Genomic DNA, 19,951 nt, shown 5'->3' with positions numbered 1-19,951 from the left:
AGGGTTCAGAAAAGAGGTCAGAGCAAGATCTGGGAATCTGCAGCACCAGGTTCAGAATTAAAATGGTGGGAGAAGATGAGATTGGCGTGGATAACAAATTGACTAAGACTTCCAGGGACAGAAGAAAAAGAGAAGGGAGAAAAGGAGACTCAGGAGCAGACAGGTAAGAGGAATACCAGAAAGCCAAGAAGGGGACAGCTTCAGGGAGGAGGAGATCCACAGGACAAAGAACACAGAAGAGCTGAACAGGGAAGCGGCCAAGTACTCACCTGGCAACGGGGAGCTATCAGTACTGTTTTTTTTTTCTTTTTCTTATCATAATATCCCTTCTTATATGTATCAAAACTCATACTAAACAATGCGTTCTGGGTTGCAAAAGAGGATTTATTTTTTGCACCTATCCATAAGTCTCTGTCCACAAGTTAAACAAAAACTTAAGTATAGTCAGGACTGTTTTTTGAGATAAGTTCCATTGGACAAACAAGAAGAAACTGAGTGAATACATCACAGACTATTTTTGAGAAGATGAAGGGCAAAATGAGATCATAGTTTGAGAAGGAAGTTTCCTCTAGAATTGTATTTTAGCTATGATAGGGGCTAGATGAGTTTGGCTTTATAAGTAAAGAAGAAAACCTTGCGAAAGGGAGAGAGAGCAGGTTATTTGGTAGAGAAAATAGTTCCCCAATATGCCCACATCCCAATCCCAGTGAATATGTTATTCTAACATGGCAAAGGAGAATCAAGGTTGCTAATCAGATGGGTCTTTTTTTTTTTTTTGAGATGGAGTCTGGCTTTGTTGCCCAGGCTAGAGTGCAGTGGCACAATCTCAGCTCACTGCAACCTCTACCTCCCGGGTTCAAGTGATTCTCCTCAGCCTCCTGAGTAACTGGGACTACAGGTGCATGCCTCCACGCCCGGCTAATTTTTTAAATTTTTTTTTTTTTTTTTTTTTTTTTTTTTTTTTTTTGAGACGGAGTTTCACTCTTGTTACCCAGGCTGGAGTGCAATGGCGCGATCTCGGCTCACCGCAACCTCCGCCTCCTGGGTTCAGGCAATTCTCCTGCCTCAGCCTCCTGAGTAGCTGGGATTACAGGCACGCGCCACCATGCCCAGCTAATTTTTTGTATTTTTAGTAGAGACGGGGTTTCACCGTGTTGACCAGGATGGTCTCGATCTCTTGACCTCGTGATCCACCCGCCTCGGCCTCCCAAAGTGCTGGGATTACAGGCTTGAGCCACCGCGCCCGGCAATTTTTTATATTTTTAATAGAGATGGGGTTTCACTGTGTTAGCCAGGATGGTCTTGATCTCCTGACCTCATGATCCACCCACCTTGGCCTCACAAAGTCTGGGATTACAGGCGTGAGCCACCACGTCCCACCCTCAGATGGTCTTTAAAATAGGGAGAGCATCCTGGATCGTCCAGGGCCCAATGTAATCCCAATGGGGCTTATAACAGAAGAAAGAAGAGTCTGTCCGAGTGATGTGATGCCAGAGAGACTTGGCTGGATGCCGCTGTCTTTGGTGATGGACATAGAGGTCCAGGAGCCAAGGAATGTGGGCAGCCTAGGGAGGCTGGCAGGGCAAGGAAATGGGTCCTCCCCCAAGAGCCTCCAGGAAGGTACACAACCCTGCTGCCACCTTCATTTTAGCTCAGTGAAACCCAATTCAGACTTCTGAACTAAAGAACCCTAAGATAATAAGCGTTTCAGTCTCTGGGTTTGTGGTACTTTGTTATAGCAGCAACAGGAAACAAATTACAGGCTAGGAGGTAGGGAGATCATCCTAAGATCCAAGCAAGTTCCAGAGGAGTTGGAAGGGTGAAGGTCAGGAACACCAGAATGCAGCTTAGGAAAGGAAAGGACACCTTTTCCATGATCAGTATATTCATAGCACCTCCTATATACCTGTATATGTTGGGAATACTTGTTTTGGCAATGTAAAGATGAACCTGACATGATCTCTAACCACAGGGAGGGAGACCTGGTGCCCAAGTCTGAAGTCTGAGCCCTTTCCACTACCATCATGCTGCCTCTGACCAAAGTAGTCAGGTCCACTCAAATATTTGAATGTCTTTTCAAATTTCCTCACCTCCTGGCCAGTACACCTACCACCATGGCATCCGCACCCTCCTCACAGTGCTGCCTTCCCTGGAATTGCTCCAGTTTCTAAATTCTCTTGGTATGTAACAGAAAAGTCAGGGTTGAAATCCCACTTCGACCAACTAGCTATGTGAGCCTGGACAAGTAGCAGCCCCACCAGTAAAATGATAGTAATAAACTCTTCCCCAAAGACCTCTTCTTATAGACAGTGTGGGATAGCAGTCAGTCTCCCAGGGCCCTTCCTGCAAGAAAACTGGAGCTCAAGTCTCCTAAGTTCTTTGCTCCCTCCTCCAACATCTGGCACCCAGGGTCGAGGTTAGTGCTCCTGACAGGGTTTATTCTGTACAGAGAGGAACTAACTATTCTCCCACCTTGTTTCAGGAACTCACTTTTCAAAGCAGCTTGAACCAACAAGAACTTCTGCAGCAGACATACGGCTGTGGCTCAGTCAGTACTTAATGGAAACTCTACCGCTCTGGCAGTCTGTCGGCCACAGTGCTTTTACCAAAAACTGCAGTTTACCAGACTGACCTAAAAAAGGCCCTTGATATAGATGGTAGCATGGAAACTGAACAGCAGGCAGCCCAAATTACAGCTTGGGGATGCTTAAAGTGGGGGTGGGGGAATATAAGGGTGCTCCGAGGAACCCAGTTGTCTACAAATATAGATCCAATGCTATTAGACCTCTCCAGGGATGGGCAACGTTGCTCAGCTTCTGGCCCCAAACCTCGACTATCTGTCCCTTATTCCTCCCAGTCAATTAATTCTGATAGTGGCTTCTTACTGAAACAAACCTGACCTTCCATTTACTCATTTCATCCTTATTACAAAGGGTTCACAGGCCAAGCCCTGTGGACCGTGCTGGTAACTTAAGAAATGAGGATGAATGTGGCACAGAGCCCAACTTCTAGAAGGTTATATTCTTCACCAGCCTATGACAGGGGCATTAAGAAGCAAGCACTCTAGGGCTTCAAAGAAGAAAGGGAACTTTCTTCACGTCCCATGCTACCCTCTGACTCACCCCACATCCAGTCACCCAGTCCTATGCGCCTACCTTCCGAGTCCATTTTCTGCTCCCCATCCCTATCACCACCACCCACAGGTCCTCGCTACCTCTCTCTCAGATTAAAGCAATGAAAAGTTCCTAAGAGTAGTGGCTTTTGTAAAGGGCTGGGATGCACCAAGCAGAGGTAGTTATCTGACTACTCTAGGTGACCCTCAGAGATAAATTCCCCATCTCCTCCCTCTGCATCCTGGTAACAGTGGCCCAACAAAGTGAATGTACTTACTGCCAATGAACTGTATACTAAAAAAACTGTTAAAATAGGTGAATTTGATATCATGTATATATTACCACAATTTAGAAACACAGGCTGGATGTGGTGGCTCATACCTGTATCCCAGGACTTTGGGAGGCCAGTACAGGAGGATCACTTGAGCCTAGGAGTTTGAGACCAGCCTGGGCAACATAGGGAGACCACAATCTCTAAAAAACTCAGCTGGGCATGATGGCACATGCCTACCTGAGAGGCTGAGGTGGGAGAATCATTTGGGCCTGGGAGGTCGAGGCTGAAGTGAGCTGAGATCGCACCACTGAACTCCAGCCTGAGCAACACAGCAAGACCTTGTCTCAAAAAAACAAAAGCAAACAAAAAAAACCTATCTGCAGCCGTCCCCTCCTGTCCCTCCACCTGCACTCCCACTTCCTTAGATCCCCAGAATCCAATCACTAAGTCTTCAATTTCCCCCACGCAGCAGGACCCTGCCCTTTAATACAAGGCACACTTGGCCATATCTCCCATTGTCTTGAACTTTTCTCCTGCCCTGGCCCTGGACACACTGTTCTTTCCTAGTTCTCCTGACCTCTGGCTGCTCCTTCATATTCTACTACCTGGGCCCTCTTCCCCAACCCCACACTGTGAAACTGTTCTTCACTCTACACGAATTCTTCCATGCCCACCGGTACCCTCCTGGTGACTCCCACCCCCAGCTTGAAGGCTATATGTATTTCCATAGCCCACCTCACAAAAGTCACACTTCAGATGTACCCAAACTCTACTCATTTCCTGGCTCACAATAAAAAGCCCTTTAGTTTTCTTATAACCACTATCCTATAAGGATGGCACCACCATCCATCCCAAGAACTCAAGCTGGAAACCCAACTCACGTCCCATGCTACCCTCTGACTCACCCCACATCCAGTCACCCAGTCCTATGCGCCTACCTTCCGAGTCCATTTTCTGCTCCCCATCCCTATCACCACCACCCACAGGTCCTCGCTACCTCTCTCTCAGATTAAAGAAACGGGTTCCTAATTGGTTTCCCTGTTTCAAATCTTTTTTCCTCCTTTCCTGAAGTAGAAGTATTCAGTTGTAAAAATAACATGTAAATCATAAAAATATTCAAATGATGCATAAATGTAGGAAGTGAAATCACCCATAATTCCACCTTCAAGAGAACCTCTGTTAACAATTTCTAATTTTGCCTCCTTCTTCCTCCCCCCCAAAATCTTTATACTGCCTCCAGAACAATCTTCCAAAACATCAGTGCAGTACTTAAAAAACCTTTACTGGGCCGGGCACAGTGACTCATGCCTGTAATCCCAGCACTTTGGGAGGCCGAGGGGGGCAGATCACGAGGTCAGGAGATGGAGACCATCCTGGCCAACGTGGTGAAACCCTGTGTCTACTAAAAATACAAAAAACGTAGCTGGGCGTGGTGGCACATGCCTGTAGTCCCAGCTACTCGGGAGGCTAAGGCAGGAGAATTGCTTGAACCCAGGAGGCAGAGATTGCAGTGAGCCAGGAGTGCGCCACTGAACTACAGTCTGGGCAACAGTGAGAGACTTTGTCTCAAAAAAACAAAACAAAAAAGTCGTTTACTAGACAATCAATGACAGTTTCTTGATGAAGTTGATGGTGAGGCAAAAAAAGAGAGGCATGCTGGCCTACATTAAGGAAGACTTCAGGACATAAACAAATCAAAGGATTGGGCCTTGATTTAATCCTGATATAAAGCAATCAACTGTAAAATAAATTTGTTTGGACAATGGGGAAATTTGACTATGGACTGGATAGTAAATGATGCTAAAGAATTTTCGTAATTTTCTTAGGTATAATAATGGCATAGTTATTATCTAAGAAAGTGACCATATTTTTCAGAGATACACACTGAAGTAGGGAAGAAATGACATGGTATCTGGGATGTGCTTTAAGATACATAGATTAATGGGCACAAATACGTAGTTTGATAGAAGAAATGAGACCCAATGTTTGACAAATTAGTAGGGTGACTACAGTTTACCATAATGTATTGTACATTTCAAAATAGTTAGAGGAGAATAATTAGAATGTTTCTAGCATAAAGACAAGACAAATATTTAAGGTGATGCAGTTCCCAATTACAATCATTTAATCTTTACAAATTAATGTATTAAAAATATCACATGTATCCCAAAAATATGTATATTATATACCAATAAAGATAATATAATTTTAACATAAATATTTCAGCAAATTGAAAACAGGACAAACAAAGCAAAGTGGACCTGACACCTGCTAGGGTGTTTGTAGGTTCACTGTTTAATTCGCTTTGCATCTTTCTTTTCTTTTTAAGATACTGTGTCATTCTGTCACCCAGGATGTAGTACAGTAGTACAGTCATGGCTCACTGCAGCCTCAACCTCTCGTGCTCAACCAATTCTTGCACCTCAGCCTCCCAAAGTGCTGGGACCGCAGGTACATGGCACCCTACGTGGCATCCCTCTGCATCTGTGTGTGTGCATTTATTTATTTATTTATTTTATTTATTTATTTGAGACCAAGTTTCGCTCTTTCACCGAGGCTGGAGTACAGTGGTGTACACCGCAACTTCCAACCCCGGGTCCAAGCAATCCTCACTGCCTCAGCCTCCCAAGCAGCTGGGATTATAGGCATGTGCCACCATGCCCAGCTAATTTTTTTTATTTTTAGTAGAGATGGGTTTTTGCCATGTTGACCAGGCTAGTCTCAAACTCCTGACCTCAGGTGATCCACCCACCTTGGCCTCCCAAAGTGCTAGGATTACAGGTATGAGCCAGTGCATCTGGCCCTTTGTGTGTGCATTTAAAAGAATTAATTAAGGAAGTTTTCAATTTTCAAATGCATATGATGTATATGGTAGGGACCCTTCTGCTGCTCCCTACACAACTAGGAGGTCAAACTGCATCACAGAGCAACAAGGCAGATCCTCCAGGTTCTGGCTCTTGATATCCCCCACCAGCACCACCTGAGGCCCTTTCCAGTCCAATACACCTGACACAAACTAAACCACTGCAGACCCCTAAGTGCTTTGACCCTGGCATGAGCTATCATGATCATTTAGAACACCCTCCTCTGCCAGAGTCTCTTTTCAATTTCATTCTATCCAGCTGGCATTCTTCTTCTAATCTCAGGCCTAGCTAAACTGCTTCCCTATCTCGGGCAGTCCTGAACTCTACACTCCAACTCCAAGCTGAGCTGCTAACTCACCCACTTATACCACAATACATATCATTAAGTACTTGAAATATTTGCTCTTATCTATCCTAGACTATGAGCTCCTTGAAGGCAACTGTCCTGGGCTAGAGTAGGCATGCTGTAAATGATTACAAAGTAGAGTGAAGAGGCAGGGCAGCCAAGACAGTTTTAGAGACTTTTAAGTAGTTCAAACAAGCCAGCACATGTTGGAGGTGGATGGATGGTTGGTGATGGAGTGGAGAGGGGTATTAGGGTATTATTATCAGGCTAGACCTGAGAAGTACATACAGAAATAAAAAGGAACCAAGAAGATACTCAGTGGTTTTTGAGCAGAGGATTGAACAAGAGAGACATGTCGAGAAAACCCCTTCCGCTAGCATACTTCCACATGGAAGGAGTCCTGGCTTTTCTCCCCACCCTGCTTCCCTTGAAAGTCATGCTTCATTTCACTAGGATCTATCTTTTGGAGAGGGAATGCATTTTGGCCTATGTCCATACCACACTGAGGCTGAGTGCTTCCATGAAAATGCTTTGCCTCTAGAGGGACCTGGAGACATCAAGAATAAATGAGTAGGCCAGGCATGGTTCACACCTGTCATCCCAGTCCTTCAGGAGGCTGAAGCAGGTAGTCAGGAGTTCGAGACCAGCCTGGCCAACATCCTCCATCTCTACTTAAAAAAATACAAAAATTAACCTTGAGTGGTGGTACATGCCTGTAATCCAGCTACTCGGGAGGCTGGGGCACGAGAATCGTTTGAACAGTGGGGAGGTGGAGGTTGCAGTGAGCCAAGATTGCACCACTGCACTCCAGCCTGAGAGAGACTCTGTCTCAAAAAAAAACAAACAAAAAAAAGTAAATGAGTCGCAGAGCCATTTGGCCACAGGTTAAGTCACTTTCCTCAAGGACTTTAACTTATAATAATTAAAGCAACATTTTGAGTTCCATATGCCTGACTCTTGTATCATCAATTAAATAGTTCCAAAGTTTGAAATAAAAGAAAAAGAGAGAGAAAAAAAAAATCAACCTGAAGAAGCTGAAAAGAAAGAAAAAAAAAGTTCAAAATTTGAGAGTGAAAAGGACAAGTATTATTTATTGGCTTCCTGCACCTCCCAACCCAAAAAAAATCCCACAAAAACTTGACTCTGTAATAAGATTAAGCAGTTATACAAAGACTGAACAATGCATATGAAGTATTTAATAGCTGGGACAGTGGGCATGTTGGCTCACACCGGAAATCACAGCACTTTGGGAAGTCAAGGGAGGAGGATCACTTGAGCCCAGGAACTAGAAACCAGTGTAGGCAACAGGGTGAAATCCTGTCTCTACAAAAAAAAAATGCAGAAAATTACCCAAGAGTGGTGGCATGCACCTGTCATCCCAGATACTTGGGAGGTTGAGGTGGGGAGGATGGGTTGAACCTGGGAGGCAGAAGTTGTAGTGAGACGAGACTGTGCCACTGCACTCTACCCTGGGCAACAGAGCAAGACCCTCTCTCAAAAAAGAAAAAAAACAAAAACCATGAAGTATTTGATATACAGTGAGCTCTTGCTATTGCTTAGCTGCTTTTTGTGATTGTGATTGCAACCAGAAACAAGAAAGTCAGGAAGACTGCAAGAGGACAGCATGCACTGCAGGATGAACAAAATGGCTCCAGGCCTTTGTGAAGGAAGAACTGCTAGGTGGCAACTGTGAATTTAAGACACTCTGGTTTCCAGGCTGAAAAAGCCCTCCTTTATGGAAGCTGCCATTAGAAGGCACAGAGAACTGCAATCAGAGGCAATGAGAAGGTAACACAGTAGTTATTAGCTCATTAGCTAGCAACCACAGTGGGATGGAAAGAAGAACATTCACAAGGTAAAAAAGAAGTCTACAAAAACTGTACCCTGAGATTCAGAGAAGGCACTGAGAAAAGTTATATGAGTATTAATAACAAGGAGACAAAACTAGCATTAAAAGACTATTGGCAACACTAGGGAAATGTGAATATGACTGTCAGTACTGCAGCCAACCAAAACAGAAAGCAAATGTGCCAAATGTTAATCATATATATGATGAGTACACATGGGGCTTCGTGATGGTATTCTGTAAGTACTTTAAAAATTTTCCAAAGATTTTTAAGAGATAATTTTTTAAAAACTAAAGGTAAGGGAGTAGGGAATAAAGAGGACCTTCTGCACTGGCTTCTTCTATCTGCCACCACTCACCAAAGGCTGCAACTTGACCCATATAGGCGGTAAGGCTAGGGAGTCAGGGAAGGTCACTTGGGTAGTGTGGCTGCGTATGACATGACTCTGATCACCCAGAGTGGCAGACCCACCAAGAGTCATTCTGCACAAAAGCAGGAATCAGCTTTTGGTGACAACATGTATTTAAGGAGGAAACCTAAACACACGTTCGTATTTATAGCTTTGGGAATGCATCTTGGTCTCCAAAAGGATGCTCTATCAATGTCATACTGGGAGTCTACAGGGCAGTCAAGGCTTGTAAGAAAAGAACCCTTGAATTTTAAGGTAAGAAAGGTCATCTCGGCTGGGTGCAGTGGCTCACACCTGTAATCCAAGCACTTTGGGAGGCTGAGGCAGGTGGATCACCTGAGGTCAGGAGTTTAAGACCAGCCTGACCAACATGGAGAAACCCCATCTGTACTAAAAATACAGAATTAGCTGGGTGTGGTGGCGCATGCCTGTAATCCCAGCTACTGGGGAGGCTGAGGCAGGAGAATCGTTTGAATCTGGGAGGCAGAGGTTGCAGTGAGCCGAGATTGCGCCATTGCACTCCAGCCTGGGCAATAAGAGCCAAAAAAGAAAGGCCATCTCATCTCAAACCCCCAAACGTGGGCTCCAACTGCGGCCATTCTAACCTTTGTGCCACTAAGGCAATGAGGGTCAGAGGAAGAGTTCCCGCCCGTCCCAATTGAAAAGGCTGGGTACAGTGGCTTAGGCTTGTAATCCCAGCACTTTGGGAGGCTGAGGCAGGTGGATCACTTGAGGTCAGGAGTTCAAGACCAGCCTGGTCAACATGGTGAAACCCTGTCTGCACTAAAAATACAAAAATTAGCTGGGTGTGGTGGCATACACCTGTAATACCCGTTACTTGGGAGGTGGAGGCAGGAGAATTGCCTGAACCTGGAAGGCAGAGACTGCAGTAAGCCAAGATCACGCCACTGCACTCCAGCCTGGGTGACAGAGCAAGACTCTGTCTCCAAAAAAAAAAAAAAAGGGCATTGTTTTCCAAGTGGGCTGAGGAGGATCTCCTGCTGTGACTGAGGCTGCACTGATGCAATTCTTGGAATCAGTAGCCACATAGATTAAGAGAAAAGCAACTCCCAGCAAAGAACAAGCTGGGAGAGTGAATGCCATGCAGGCTTTTGTTTGACACAACCACTGCAGGCTAAAGGCACTGACTGAGCATCTCTCCTGCCCTCCTGGACACCTGCAGCACCTCCACCACACAGATCCAGCTCCCCCAGAGGGTGTCTTCCAGGACAGCTCCCCACCCCACACCACTGCCTGGAGCCCATACCTCTGCCAGCTCCCGCTCACTGATACTTCTGGCAGTGCTGCCTTTCTTCCTCGTGCATGGCTCTCCCACGGTGACCCTGCCATCCCCTTTGGCGTAACTGTGCACAGTGAGAATTCCTGTTTGCCCTTGGACTCGGCAGGAGAGAGGCTCACTGGTTTCTGAATCGGAAGAGATGGAATCCCGTGAAGAGCCAGAGCCCAGGCTAGAAGACAATTTCTTTTTGGAACCTGAGAAGACAAAGCGTCCCCCTACAGACGCAGGATTCACAGAAAGATCCAAGGCAGCTGCTTCCTGTTCTTCCTCTTCATCCTCCTCTTCTAGTTTGACGTTTTTGAGTTCTTCAAATTTAACTTCAGTGGAGTCAGAATAATCTGAAATACACATACACATTAGACAGAGCCAAGTTCTTCCTGCATACATGAACCCAATGAAAGGCAGAGTGGCAAAGCACAAGAAACATGGGCTGGGAGTGGGACCTAGCTTCCAATCCTGGCTCTGTCACTGGCAGGGCACTGTGAGCCAGGGCTATCTGCTCAGCCTCCTGGCTCCAGCTTCTTCCTCTATAATGGGAAGATGCTACTATGTATCTACAGGGCTAGTAAATAGGACTCCCAAGCACCGCTTGGCACTCAGCAGACACTCAATAAGGGGGAGCTGCCATTTTCTCCAGTCTCCGGCAGGAAATGCAAGCCTGAGCTCAGCAGAGAAGCTGGCTACCTACTCCAAGCTAGAAAGTCTGAAGATCTTGAAAAGTATTAAGAGGGTGGATGTTAAATGTTCTCACTGCAAAAATGATAACTATGTGAAGTAATGCGTATTTTAATCAGCTAGATTTAACCATTCCACAACATATATATACTACACAAATCATGTTGGGCCAGGAGCAGTGGTTCACAACTGTAATCCCAGCACTTTGGGAGGCCAAGATGGAAGGACTGCTAGAGCCCAGGAGTTGAGACCAGCCTGGGCAACAAAGTGAGACCCTGTCACTATAAAATTTAAAAATTAGCCAGGCATGGTGGCATATGCCTGTAGTCCCAGCTACTTGAGAGGTTGAGGCAAGAGGATTGCTTGAGCCCAGAAGGTTGAGGCTGCAGTGAGCTATGGTCACACCACTGTGATCCAGCGTGGGCAACAGAGCAAGACCCTGTTTCAAAAACAAAAAAATTATGTTGTACATGACAAATGTGCACAATTTTATCTGGCAGTATAAATAAATTAATTTGAGAGGAAAAAAGTAAAGAAAATCTGCTGAAGAGAAGCCAGCCCAGCCCAGGGTCTCAGTCCAAAGTGCTACTACCTGGCTGTCAGCAGACCACATATTTGGGTCATACCTGACCCAAGACAGATACAAGCCTTTCTCTAATCTAGTCTCAATGACCTGATCGAGACCATCCTGGTCAACATGGTGAAACCCCGTCTCTACTAAAAATACAAAAAAATTAGCTGGGCATGGTGGTGCGTGCCTGTACTCCCAGCTACTCAGGAGGCTGAGGCAGGAGAACTGCCTGAACCCAGGAGGCAGAGGTTGCGGTGAGCCGAGATCGCACCATTGCACTCCAGCCTGGGTAACATGAGTGAAACTCCGTCTCAAAAAAAAAAAAAAAAAAATGACCTTCCGAGTAACTGCTGAACAACACTGATCACACCACTACCACTCCCTCTCTTAAAATATAAATGGCTTTCTAAGCTTCCACGTGAGCAAATGAAAATGGCAGGGAGCCCTACAGCATCTCCTATTTCTCCAGCATCACCTCCTGGTCACACAACTGCATTTTACCCTAATATTTAATTGAGGGAAATGCTCCACCAGTTCCCCATGTGGACCATGCTATTAATATTTCCCATCTCTGCTGGGAGCAGTGGCTCATGCCTGTAATCCCAGCACTTTGGGAGACCGAGATAGGCAGATCATGTGAGGTCAGCAATTCAAAATCAGCCTGGACAACATGGTGAAACCCCATCTCTATTAATAATACAAAAAAAAAAAAATTAGCTGGGCATAGTAGCAGGCACCTGTAGTGCTAGCTACTTGGGAGGCTGAGGCAGGAGAATCACTTGAACCCGGAAGGCGGAGGTTGCAGTGAGCCGAGATTGCACCACTGCACTCCAGCCTGCATGACAGAGCAAGACTCCATTTAAAAAAAAAAAAATTTCCCATCTCCAAGCCTGTGCCCTGCTCCTCCCCTCTGGGACGCCCTTTCTATATCCCTCCTCTCTCTCTGTCTGCTGGGAAAGGTCCTACTTACCTTTTAAGAGTCACCTTCACCAAAACCTCCAGTGTTTCCCTGACCCCTGACCAGGCAGAGGGAGGAGCTTTTCCCTATGTGCCCAGTCCACCCTGAACATCCCTACCCAAAGCACTTCTCACACTCTAAGCACGCTACCTGCTCACAGACCTGTCACTCTGCTTTATTTCTGACCTAGCACTCAGTATGACATCTAACATGGGACACATGTGGAGTTAGGGTTGTGGAAAATATACCATAGTCAACTAACCTGGGAAGGCAAGACCATCCTCAACTTGACGCACAGAGCTATGGGTGGGCCTCACGAGGGCGAGGGCAGCCGGGCACTCCGTCATCTCATAGTGCTCAGAACTCAGCTCTTCCTTGGGGAAGAGCTCACTCTGACTCACCTCCTGTGGTATTTCAAGACAAACTCGGTGCCTCTTTGTCCCTATTCGGTGCTTGGCCAGGCTGCAACAGAGAGGGCAAATCTTTTAAGAGCTCACATATACATCCACTTACTCAAACACATTCACACACATCTACACACAGCCCAAAGTGAATGGCCAGAGCCTGTCGGGCCTGGCTCAAAACTCAGGGACACCTCTTACTTGTGTGACCTGAAACAAAGGACTTCACCTCTCTGAGCTTGTTCCATCATCTGGAAAATACAGCTATCACCACCCACCTCAGATTTGTTGTGAGGATTAAGAAATGGTATGCAGAGCAGTTGGCAAAGTGCCCAGCATATGGTAGGTACCAAGGAACAGTCCCTCCTTTCTTTCCCACATGCCCAGGATCAATTCTCCTCAGAGCACAGATCCCCTGGCTCAGCCACCAATGGCACTGCAGGCTTAAATCACGACATCACCAATGCCCTTGAGTCTCATCCACACTACACTTCTTTTTAAAAGACCCTGTCATATGATGAGAAAACATGACTTATCTGGCTCATAGGGAGCCCGACCTTCGTACATACATGCCCTTGGCCCTCATAGAAATGACCCCTTGCTCCAGCAGACTGCATGCCCACTATGGGTGTCTCATTCAGAAAGTGCCTGAATGCTGTGGCTCTCCAGTTTCTGGAACCTTGACCAACAACACTCCCCTTAGCCGGAGCACAAACAGCCTCTTAGAAACAAGTCTCTCCGCAGGTTATGGGACCTACCCAGACATCCCTCCCTCACACAGCCAGTACCAAAGGGCTGCTGGGTTACCTTGTCTTCAAGTCTCCTTCCTCTCCATCCTCCACCCCTTCCATGTCCTCCTCTGGGCACTCCTCGTTGCCAGCCCTTGGAGGCAGTTCACTCTCCTTAAGAAACTCGGCTGCTTCTGGCGTAGGCAGAGTATGGTCAATAACTGTGTTGTCCTTCCCAGCTTTCCAAAGTTTGTACCTTTCTGGCTGAAACTTCCTTACAAACACATCCATGGAGATCTTCACCATGTCCTTTCTACAGGAGCACTGTCATCAGGAACCAGAAGAGCACCAGGTAAGCATGCTTTACTGTTTCCACTCACCCTCACATCCTAGTTCCTCCCTCCACATAGAAACAAGTGCAAGATGATTTATAACCACATTGTTTTGGTCCACAGGCTTGCAGGATGGTTAGGCTCACAGAGGGTGGTTAGGCTCCGCACTTAGGCCCACAGGATGGTTAACAGCCACCTGCCCTTGTTCCCTGTCCAACCCGGGAACATACAAACAAGTCTACTACTACTAGTCAAAGGCTCAGCCCTGCTGCTTCCCTAGAGTAAAGGAAACCCCTAAGAATTTCAACACAGAAATCTCAGAGTGGCTAAGGCAAGAATATTAACGTGTATGGATGTGGTTTTGGTACCTAACAGACTAAAGCACAGAACCTCATTTTATACTTCCCAAATCTGAACACATTTTTAAAACTTCCTTATGAACACACAATGTTAATACTTTGACATACTGCTAGCCCGTCTGTTGCTGAACTCCAGCAGCTTCAAGAAATAGTCTAATCACCAGCCAATGTCTCTAACCAGAATTTGCTCATTTTTGCCATGGTGTTATAGAAAGAAATCAAGCAGACTTACCAGCACAGCTTGCTTGCCATACTCAATCCACCGACGGGTAGCAAAATTGGTAGACTCCGCACAGTTAAAGCCATGGTTGAAGCCGGCATGGTAACCATAAGGGAAAGTGATCATAAACTCTCCGGCCTCTTGAGTCACCTGAACAAGAGCAGGCTTGAAGCAGCTGCTTCAAATGGCAGAAGTCCACAGAACTGGAATTCTGGGCTCCACCACAACTTAGCTGAGCAACAAAGGGTAAGTCATAAAATCCCTGGGGTCCTGCTGTCTTCTACAAAATGCAAAGCCTAGACTTAGCAGATGACAAGACTATAATTAACCATTCCTCCAAATGAGCTTTGTTCAAAGGGATCTGACTCTCCTCTGGCACCAGGAAGGTACAGTGCCCCCCCTTTATTGCCCTTAGAGCAAAGTGTTGCTACATAGTTTGCTTAAGCTTTGGCCCTGTCCTGGTATAATGATTAACTAGAATAAAACTCTGTAAAACAAAGGCCAGAAAGAGTAGTGTCTGTAAGCCTAAGAACTTCTGCAGGTAACATGAGCTCACCTTGTCAAAGGGAATTCCATATTTCTTCAGCATTAACGGGGAAATCAGGGTCATTTTGTGGCGAAGAAATGCCTCACAGCTTTGAGCACTTCCAGGGAAAAAGCCTATTTAATTGAAAGGATATGGGTTAACACAGTGCTCCACACTAGCTCTGCAATCCTGGAATCACTTCACACCTGTGCTTCTCATCTGAATAGTAAACAGGATGAATCACCAATGTGACCTCCAGGGATCCTCATAGCTCCGCATTGTAGAATTCTAAGATTCTACAGTGAGTCTCTGGGCTCACTCCCATGGAGGCATTACATGGGTAATGAAATCCTGTTTGGGAAACCAAGGTCACCCAAGCTGCCTCTGTTCTTATAGAGCTTTGAAACTATTTAGGACCTTTTCTCCAGTCACTTGTACCCCTGTTCTTTCTTCAGTAATGCAGCTATAGTATTATCTACCCAGGCTTTCCTGAAATATGTTCTCTAGATGTACAAATCTATCTAAGTCCACTTAAAGGAAACAAAATTCAGCTTTTTCTTTAACATTTGGGTCTTTAGTGGAAACACCAGTCATACTGGGTCTGGTTCGTTATCCCTGGTCAAAGAAGCACTCCTGCTCAGTAAAACTGAGGCAAAGACAACCAAAGAAGGAATGACCAAGTCGTTGCACAGGAAAAAAGGAAGAAAAAGGCTCTGTCACTGCCCTCTTACAGTACCCAATGTGACTCACCCCCGCCTGCAGGCCTGTGATAGGACCTGCAAGAATCTGACCATGGGGAATGCACATTTTGGTTTAGAGCAAGAAGTACAGCTTGTAGGAGAGTCCGACCCAGCAAACAGGGGAGACACAATACCTTTGGCGAGGCGTTCCAACCGCTTTCCATGCTCAGGTGGAACAGAGTACCTGCAATCACATGAGAGCATCAGAAGCTGCGCAGAGGACAGGTACAGAGGCTAAGGGGCTTGTTCTCATGCTCAAAACACCTTGAAATAGCAGATTTTTAAAAAATTTCCCAAGCACTAGAAAGGAATCTGAAAAAATGAAATATTAGACTGTTTGGCACAGGAGTTAAGAGCCCATAAAGAAGGTGAGTGAATTTATTTCTTTTATATTCATTCATTTAATAAGATGTTTATCAAGTATGCACCATGAGCCTGGATTTATGGTCTACAATATTACTCTCCTTTATAATGTGGTTCATATAACTACATTTTTTTAGAAAAAAGAAAAAAAGTAGGATCTCATTACATAACCTCAATGTTTAAAAATGCTCAGTATTTTTTAAATGCTTGAAGGCCTAACTTGGAGCTGGCTAGAGGAGGAATGGAAAACAAGGTGAAAGATGGATCAGACACTTATGAGACATAGTCCCGTATCTGCTGATGAGCCCATTTTCCCTTCATCTCCCAACAGCTATATCTACTGATTATGCAATCATCAATTACTTCTCTACCCAGTAGGGTGTCTAAACACCACAGAAACTGCTCTTTCTAAAAAATGAAAAGAAAAAAAGAACACCTAGGACTATTTAAAACTTTTAGAAAATTGTTAAACTTTATACTCTGAAACTCACAGTAACTCCATTTTAACCTTTTTAATCTCTTCTAAAAATTATTCCAGACCAGGCGCGGTGGCTCACGTCTACAATCCCAGCACTTTGGGAGGCCAAGGCGGGCAGATCACGAGGTCGGGAGTTCGAGACCATCCTGGCCAACAGAGGTAAACCCTGTCTCTACTAAAAATACAAAAATCAGCCAGGTGTGGTAGCATGCGCCTGTAGTTCCAACTACTTGGGAGGCTGAGGCAGGAGAATCGCTTGAACCTGGGAGGTGGAGGTTGCAATGAGCTGAGACCACACCATTGCACTCCAGCCTGGATAACAGAATGAGACTCCATCTCACACAAAAAATAAAATATTCTACAGTAACAATAAATCCTCCCATTCCAAACAGCTTCATTATAAAACAAAACAGAGGAGAAGAGTTGAGAAAAATGTCACCTAAAGGACTCCGGGATCCATCAGGCAACCCTGCACAGAAGGCTCTGGAGGTCCCACTTCAGAGGACCTAAGAATGAATATGATAACTGAAAAACCTTCTTTTATAAGAGAATTCGAAAGTCCAGGGTCAGGGAATTCTAGAGTAAACAATGGTGAAGACACAAAAGCTACATTTACACATCCTACAAGTCTTGCATTCTGATAAACAAAATAGGACAGTAGTTAGGAGATAATCATAGGCTCAAAAGGTTCTTTCCCCCAAGATTAGAAACTGAAAAGCACTTGAAAGAAGAAAGGAAAAACCCTGAAAAAAAGCATGGCTGAGGATGCTGAAAAAACAAATGAAGGTAGATATGGTTTTCATGACTCCCCATAATGTGTCCCCTGCAGCCTCATCACTCACTTCTCATCATTGTACACAGCACCCCAACTACAGTAGACTTCTCCTAGCTCCCTAAACATACCTTGCTTTTTTTTTTTTTTTTTTTTTGGGCAGGGGACAGAGTCTCTCTCACTCTGCCACCCAGGCTAGACTGCAATGGTGTGATCTCAGCTCACCGGAACCTCCATCTCCTGGGTTCAAGTGATTCTCCTGCCTCAGCCTCCCAAATAGCAGGGATTACAGGCATGGGCCACTGCACCTGGCCTTCATATGCTCTCTTAAACCGGGAGCTCTGCACACGTGGTTCCAACTGCCTGAATACGTTTCCCTCAATCTTCTGCTGCTAAGCCCACCACCATTCCACCCAGTTATGTCCTCATTTTTTGGGTCTCAGTTGTCACCTCTTCCAAAGAAGCCTTCTTTAATCTCACCCTTCTATTTTTCCTATGTGGACCTTAGCACCCACTACTTCCCCTTCAGAGCTGTCCCCATACCATATGATCATCCTCTCACACTTTCTACCTCATGACCAGTCTCCTATTCACTGCTGTTAATCTGCAGCACCTTCATCAAAACGCTGAGACAGTGGCTGCGTACAGTGGCTCATGCCTGTAATCATACCACTCTGGAAGGCCAAAATGGAAGAACTGCTTGAGCCCAGGAGTTTGAGACCCGCCTGGGCAACATGGTGAGACCCCCATCTCTACCCCCCAAAAAAGAAAGGAAAAATCAGCTGGGCATAGTGGTACACGCCTATAATCCCAGCTACTTGGGAGGCTGAAGTGGAAGGATCACTTGAGCCCATGAGGTCAAGGCTGCAGTGAGCCATAATGGTGCCACTGCACTCCAGCTTGGGTGACAGAGAGATCCTGTCACAAAACAGAAAAAAAAAATGCTGAGACTCAAAGATGGGTCAGTGCAGATAGAAGAGAGAGAACCAATGTTTGTCCCACCAACAAGAATAACACCCTGGGCCGGGCACGGTGGCTCAAGCCTGTAATCCCAGCACTTTGGGAGGCCGAGGCGGGTGGATCACGAGGTCAAGAGATCGAGACCATCCTGGTCAACACGGTGAAACCCCGTCTCTACTAAAAATACAAAAAATTAGCTGGGCATGGTGGCGTGTGCCTGTAATCCCAGCTACTCAGGAGGCTGAGGCAGGAGAATTGCCTGAACCCAGGAGGCGGAGGTTGCGGTGAGCCGAGATCGCGCCATTGCACTCCAGCCTGGGTAACAAGAGCGAAACTCCGTCTCAAAAAAAAAAAAAAAGAATAACACCCTGGAGAGCAAGAAGCATGCTGTAATAGCCTCACATCCCCTTGTGTGTTAAGCACACACTGCCTCTCCCCAAGAATTATTTTTTCCATGAGGAAAAGAAAGCAAAGCTTTCTATCATCTGAGGGAGTGACTCTAGTCTTGGAAGTCTGCTGCTAAGAAATGCTTCAGGTCTGTTCAGAAAAAAAATTAGAAAGCAGTGGGATAGAGCCCCATGTCTTTGGGTAACTCTGCCAGCACCCTACTCTCTAAAGCCTCCCTACTAGGCCAAAAACAAAGCGGTCTGAGCACCAGAACTCCAACAGCATCTTAGCACTTGAAAGCGTGTTTAAAGCCAGGCGCGGTGGCTCATGCCTATAATCCTAGCACTTTGGGAGGCCGAGGCAGGTGGATCATGAGGTCAAGAGATTGAGACCATTGTGGTCAACATGGTGAAACCCCATCTCTACTAAAATACAAAAAAAAAAAAAATTTAGTTGGGCATGGTGGCGCACGCCTATAGTCCCAGCTACTCAGGAGGCTGAGGCAGGAGAATTGCTTGAACCCAGCAGGCGGAGGTTGCGGTAAGCTGAGATCGTGCCATTGCACTCCAGCCTGGGTAACAAAAGCAAAACTCCTTCTCAAAAAAAAAAAAAAAAAAAGAGAAAAAAAAAAATGAAAGTGTGTTTAAAACATAAAATCCTACCCCACACCTGAACCGGGGTCTGCACTTTAACACAACCCTGAGGTGTCTCCCCGCACAATGGTCGTGAGTCCGTTCTCTAGCATAGACGCCCAGGGCCAACTGCAGGCAGACTTTACCAGGACTTTGGTTCTCCGAAGTGCAGGTAGTTGATGCTGTAGAGGTCCATGTCTTCAGTGTGCCAAGCAAAGGATGTCTTCCACATGCCAAAGTACAGGTATGGGGTGTTCACACCCTCAATGGTGATCCCACTCTCCTTTTCTACCAAGTCCAGGATTGTTCTCAGCCGGCCGATATTCCACTCATCAATGTGCTAAAAGGCAATCACAGTCCAGGGCAAGTTACATTTGAATGTAAACCAACCACAGTATTCCTCATTCACTTTCACAGCTACCACTGGAATTGACACCATTTACCTTCAAAGTGCAAATACCACTTTGTGAATGATGCTAGTGTAGGAAAGATGAATAAAGAGATGGCGGTCACCTGTTTTAAACCCCAAGAAGAAGAGTTGGAACTGATGCTAAAGAAATTGAGGTCAGGCCGGGCGCGGTGGCTCAAGCCTGTAATCCCAGCACTTTGGGAGGCCGAGGCAGGTGGATCACGAGGTCAAGAGATCGAGACCATCCTGGTCAATATGGTGAAACCCCGTCTCTACTAAAACTACAA

The 19,951-nt window shown here is 45.8% G+C and overlaps 1 protein-coding gene and 1 non-coding gene across 6 annotated transcripts in view; both read right to left on the bottom strand.

The window, feature by feature from the left end:
• KDM4A (lysine demethylase 4A) overlaps positions 1–19,951 on the bottom strand; it is a 53,722-nt gene that overhangs the window by 22,476 nt on the left and 11,295 nt on the right. For all 5 annotated transcript variants that reach the window (XM_032247260.1, XM_032247263.1, XM_032247261.1 and 2 more), the window contains 7 exons: positions 19,402–19,595; positions 15,798–15,847; positions 14,954–15,057; positions 14,410–14,547; positions 13,566–13,810; positions 12,620–12,819; positions 10,121–10,491 (listed from right to left, as the gene is read on the bottom strand). In XM_032247260.1, coding sequence (XP_032103151.1) covers positions 10,121–10,491; positions 12,620–12,819; positions 13,566–13,810; positions 14,410–14,547; positions 14,954–15,057; positions 15,798–15,847; positions 19,402–19,595 — 1,302 coding nt within the window. The remainder of the gene's footprint in view (positions 1–10,120; positions 10,492–12,619; positions 12,820–13,565; positions 13,811–14,409; positions 14,548–14,953; positions 15,058–15,797; positions 15,848–19,401; positions 19,596–19,951) is intronic.
• LOC116529645 lies at positions 320–447 on the bottom strand. The gene has a single exon (XR_004259582.1). It is a non-coding gene; the product is annotated as a small nucleolar RNA SNORA40 (small nucleolar RNA).

Source organism: Sapajus apella, unplaced genomic scaffold, assembly GCF_009761245.1.
Source record: "Sapajus apella isolate SASKATOON/1434 unplaced genomic scaffold, GSC_monkey_1.0 scaffold62, whole genome shotgun sequence".
Taxonomy (NCBI): domain Eukaryota; kingdom Metazoa; phylum Chordata; class Mammalia; order Primates; family Cebidae; genus Sapajus; species Sapajus apella.
This window is presented reverse-complemented; position numbering and strand designations above follow the sequence as displayed.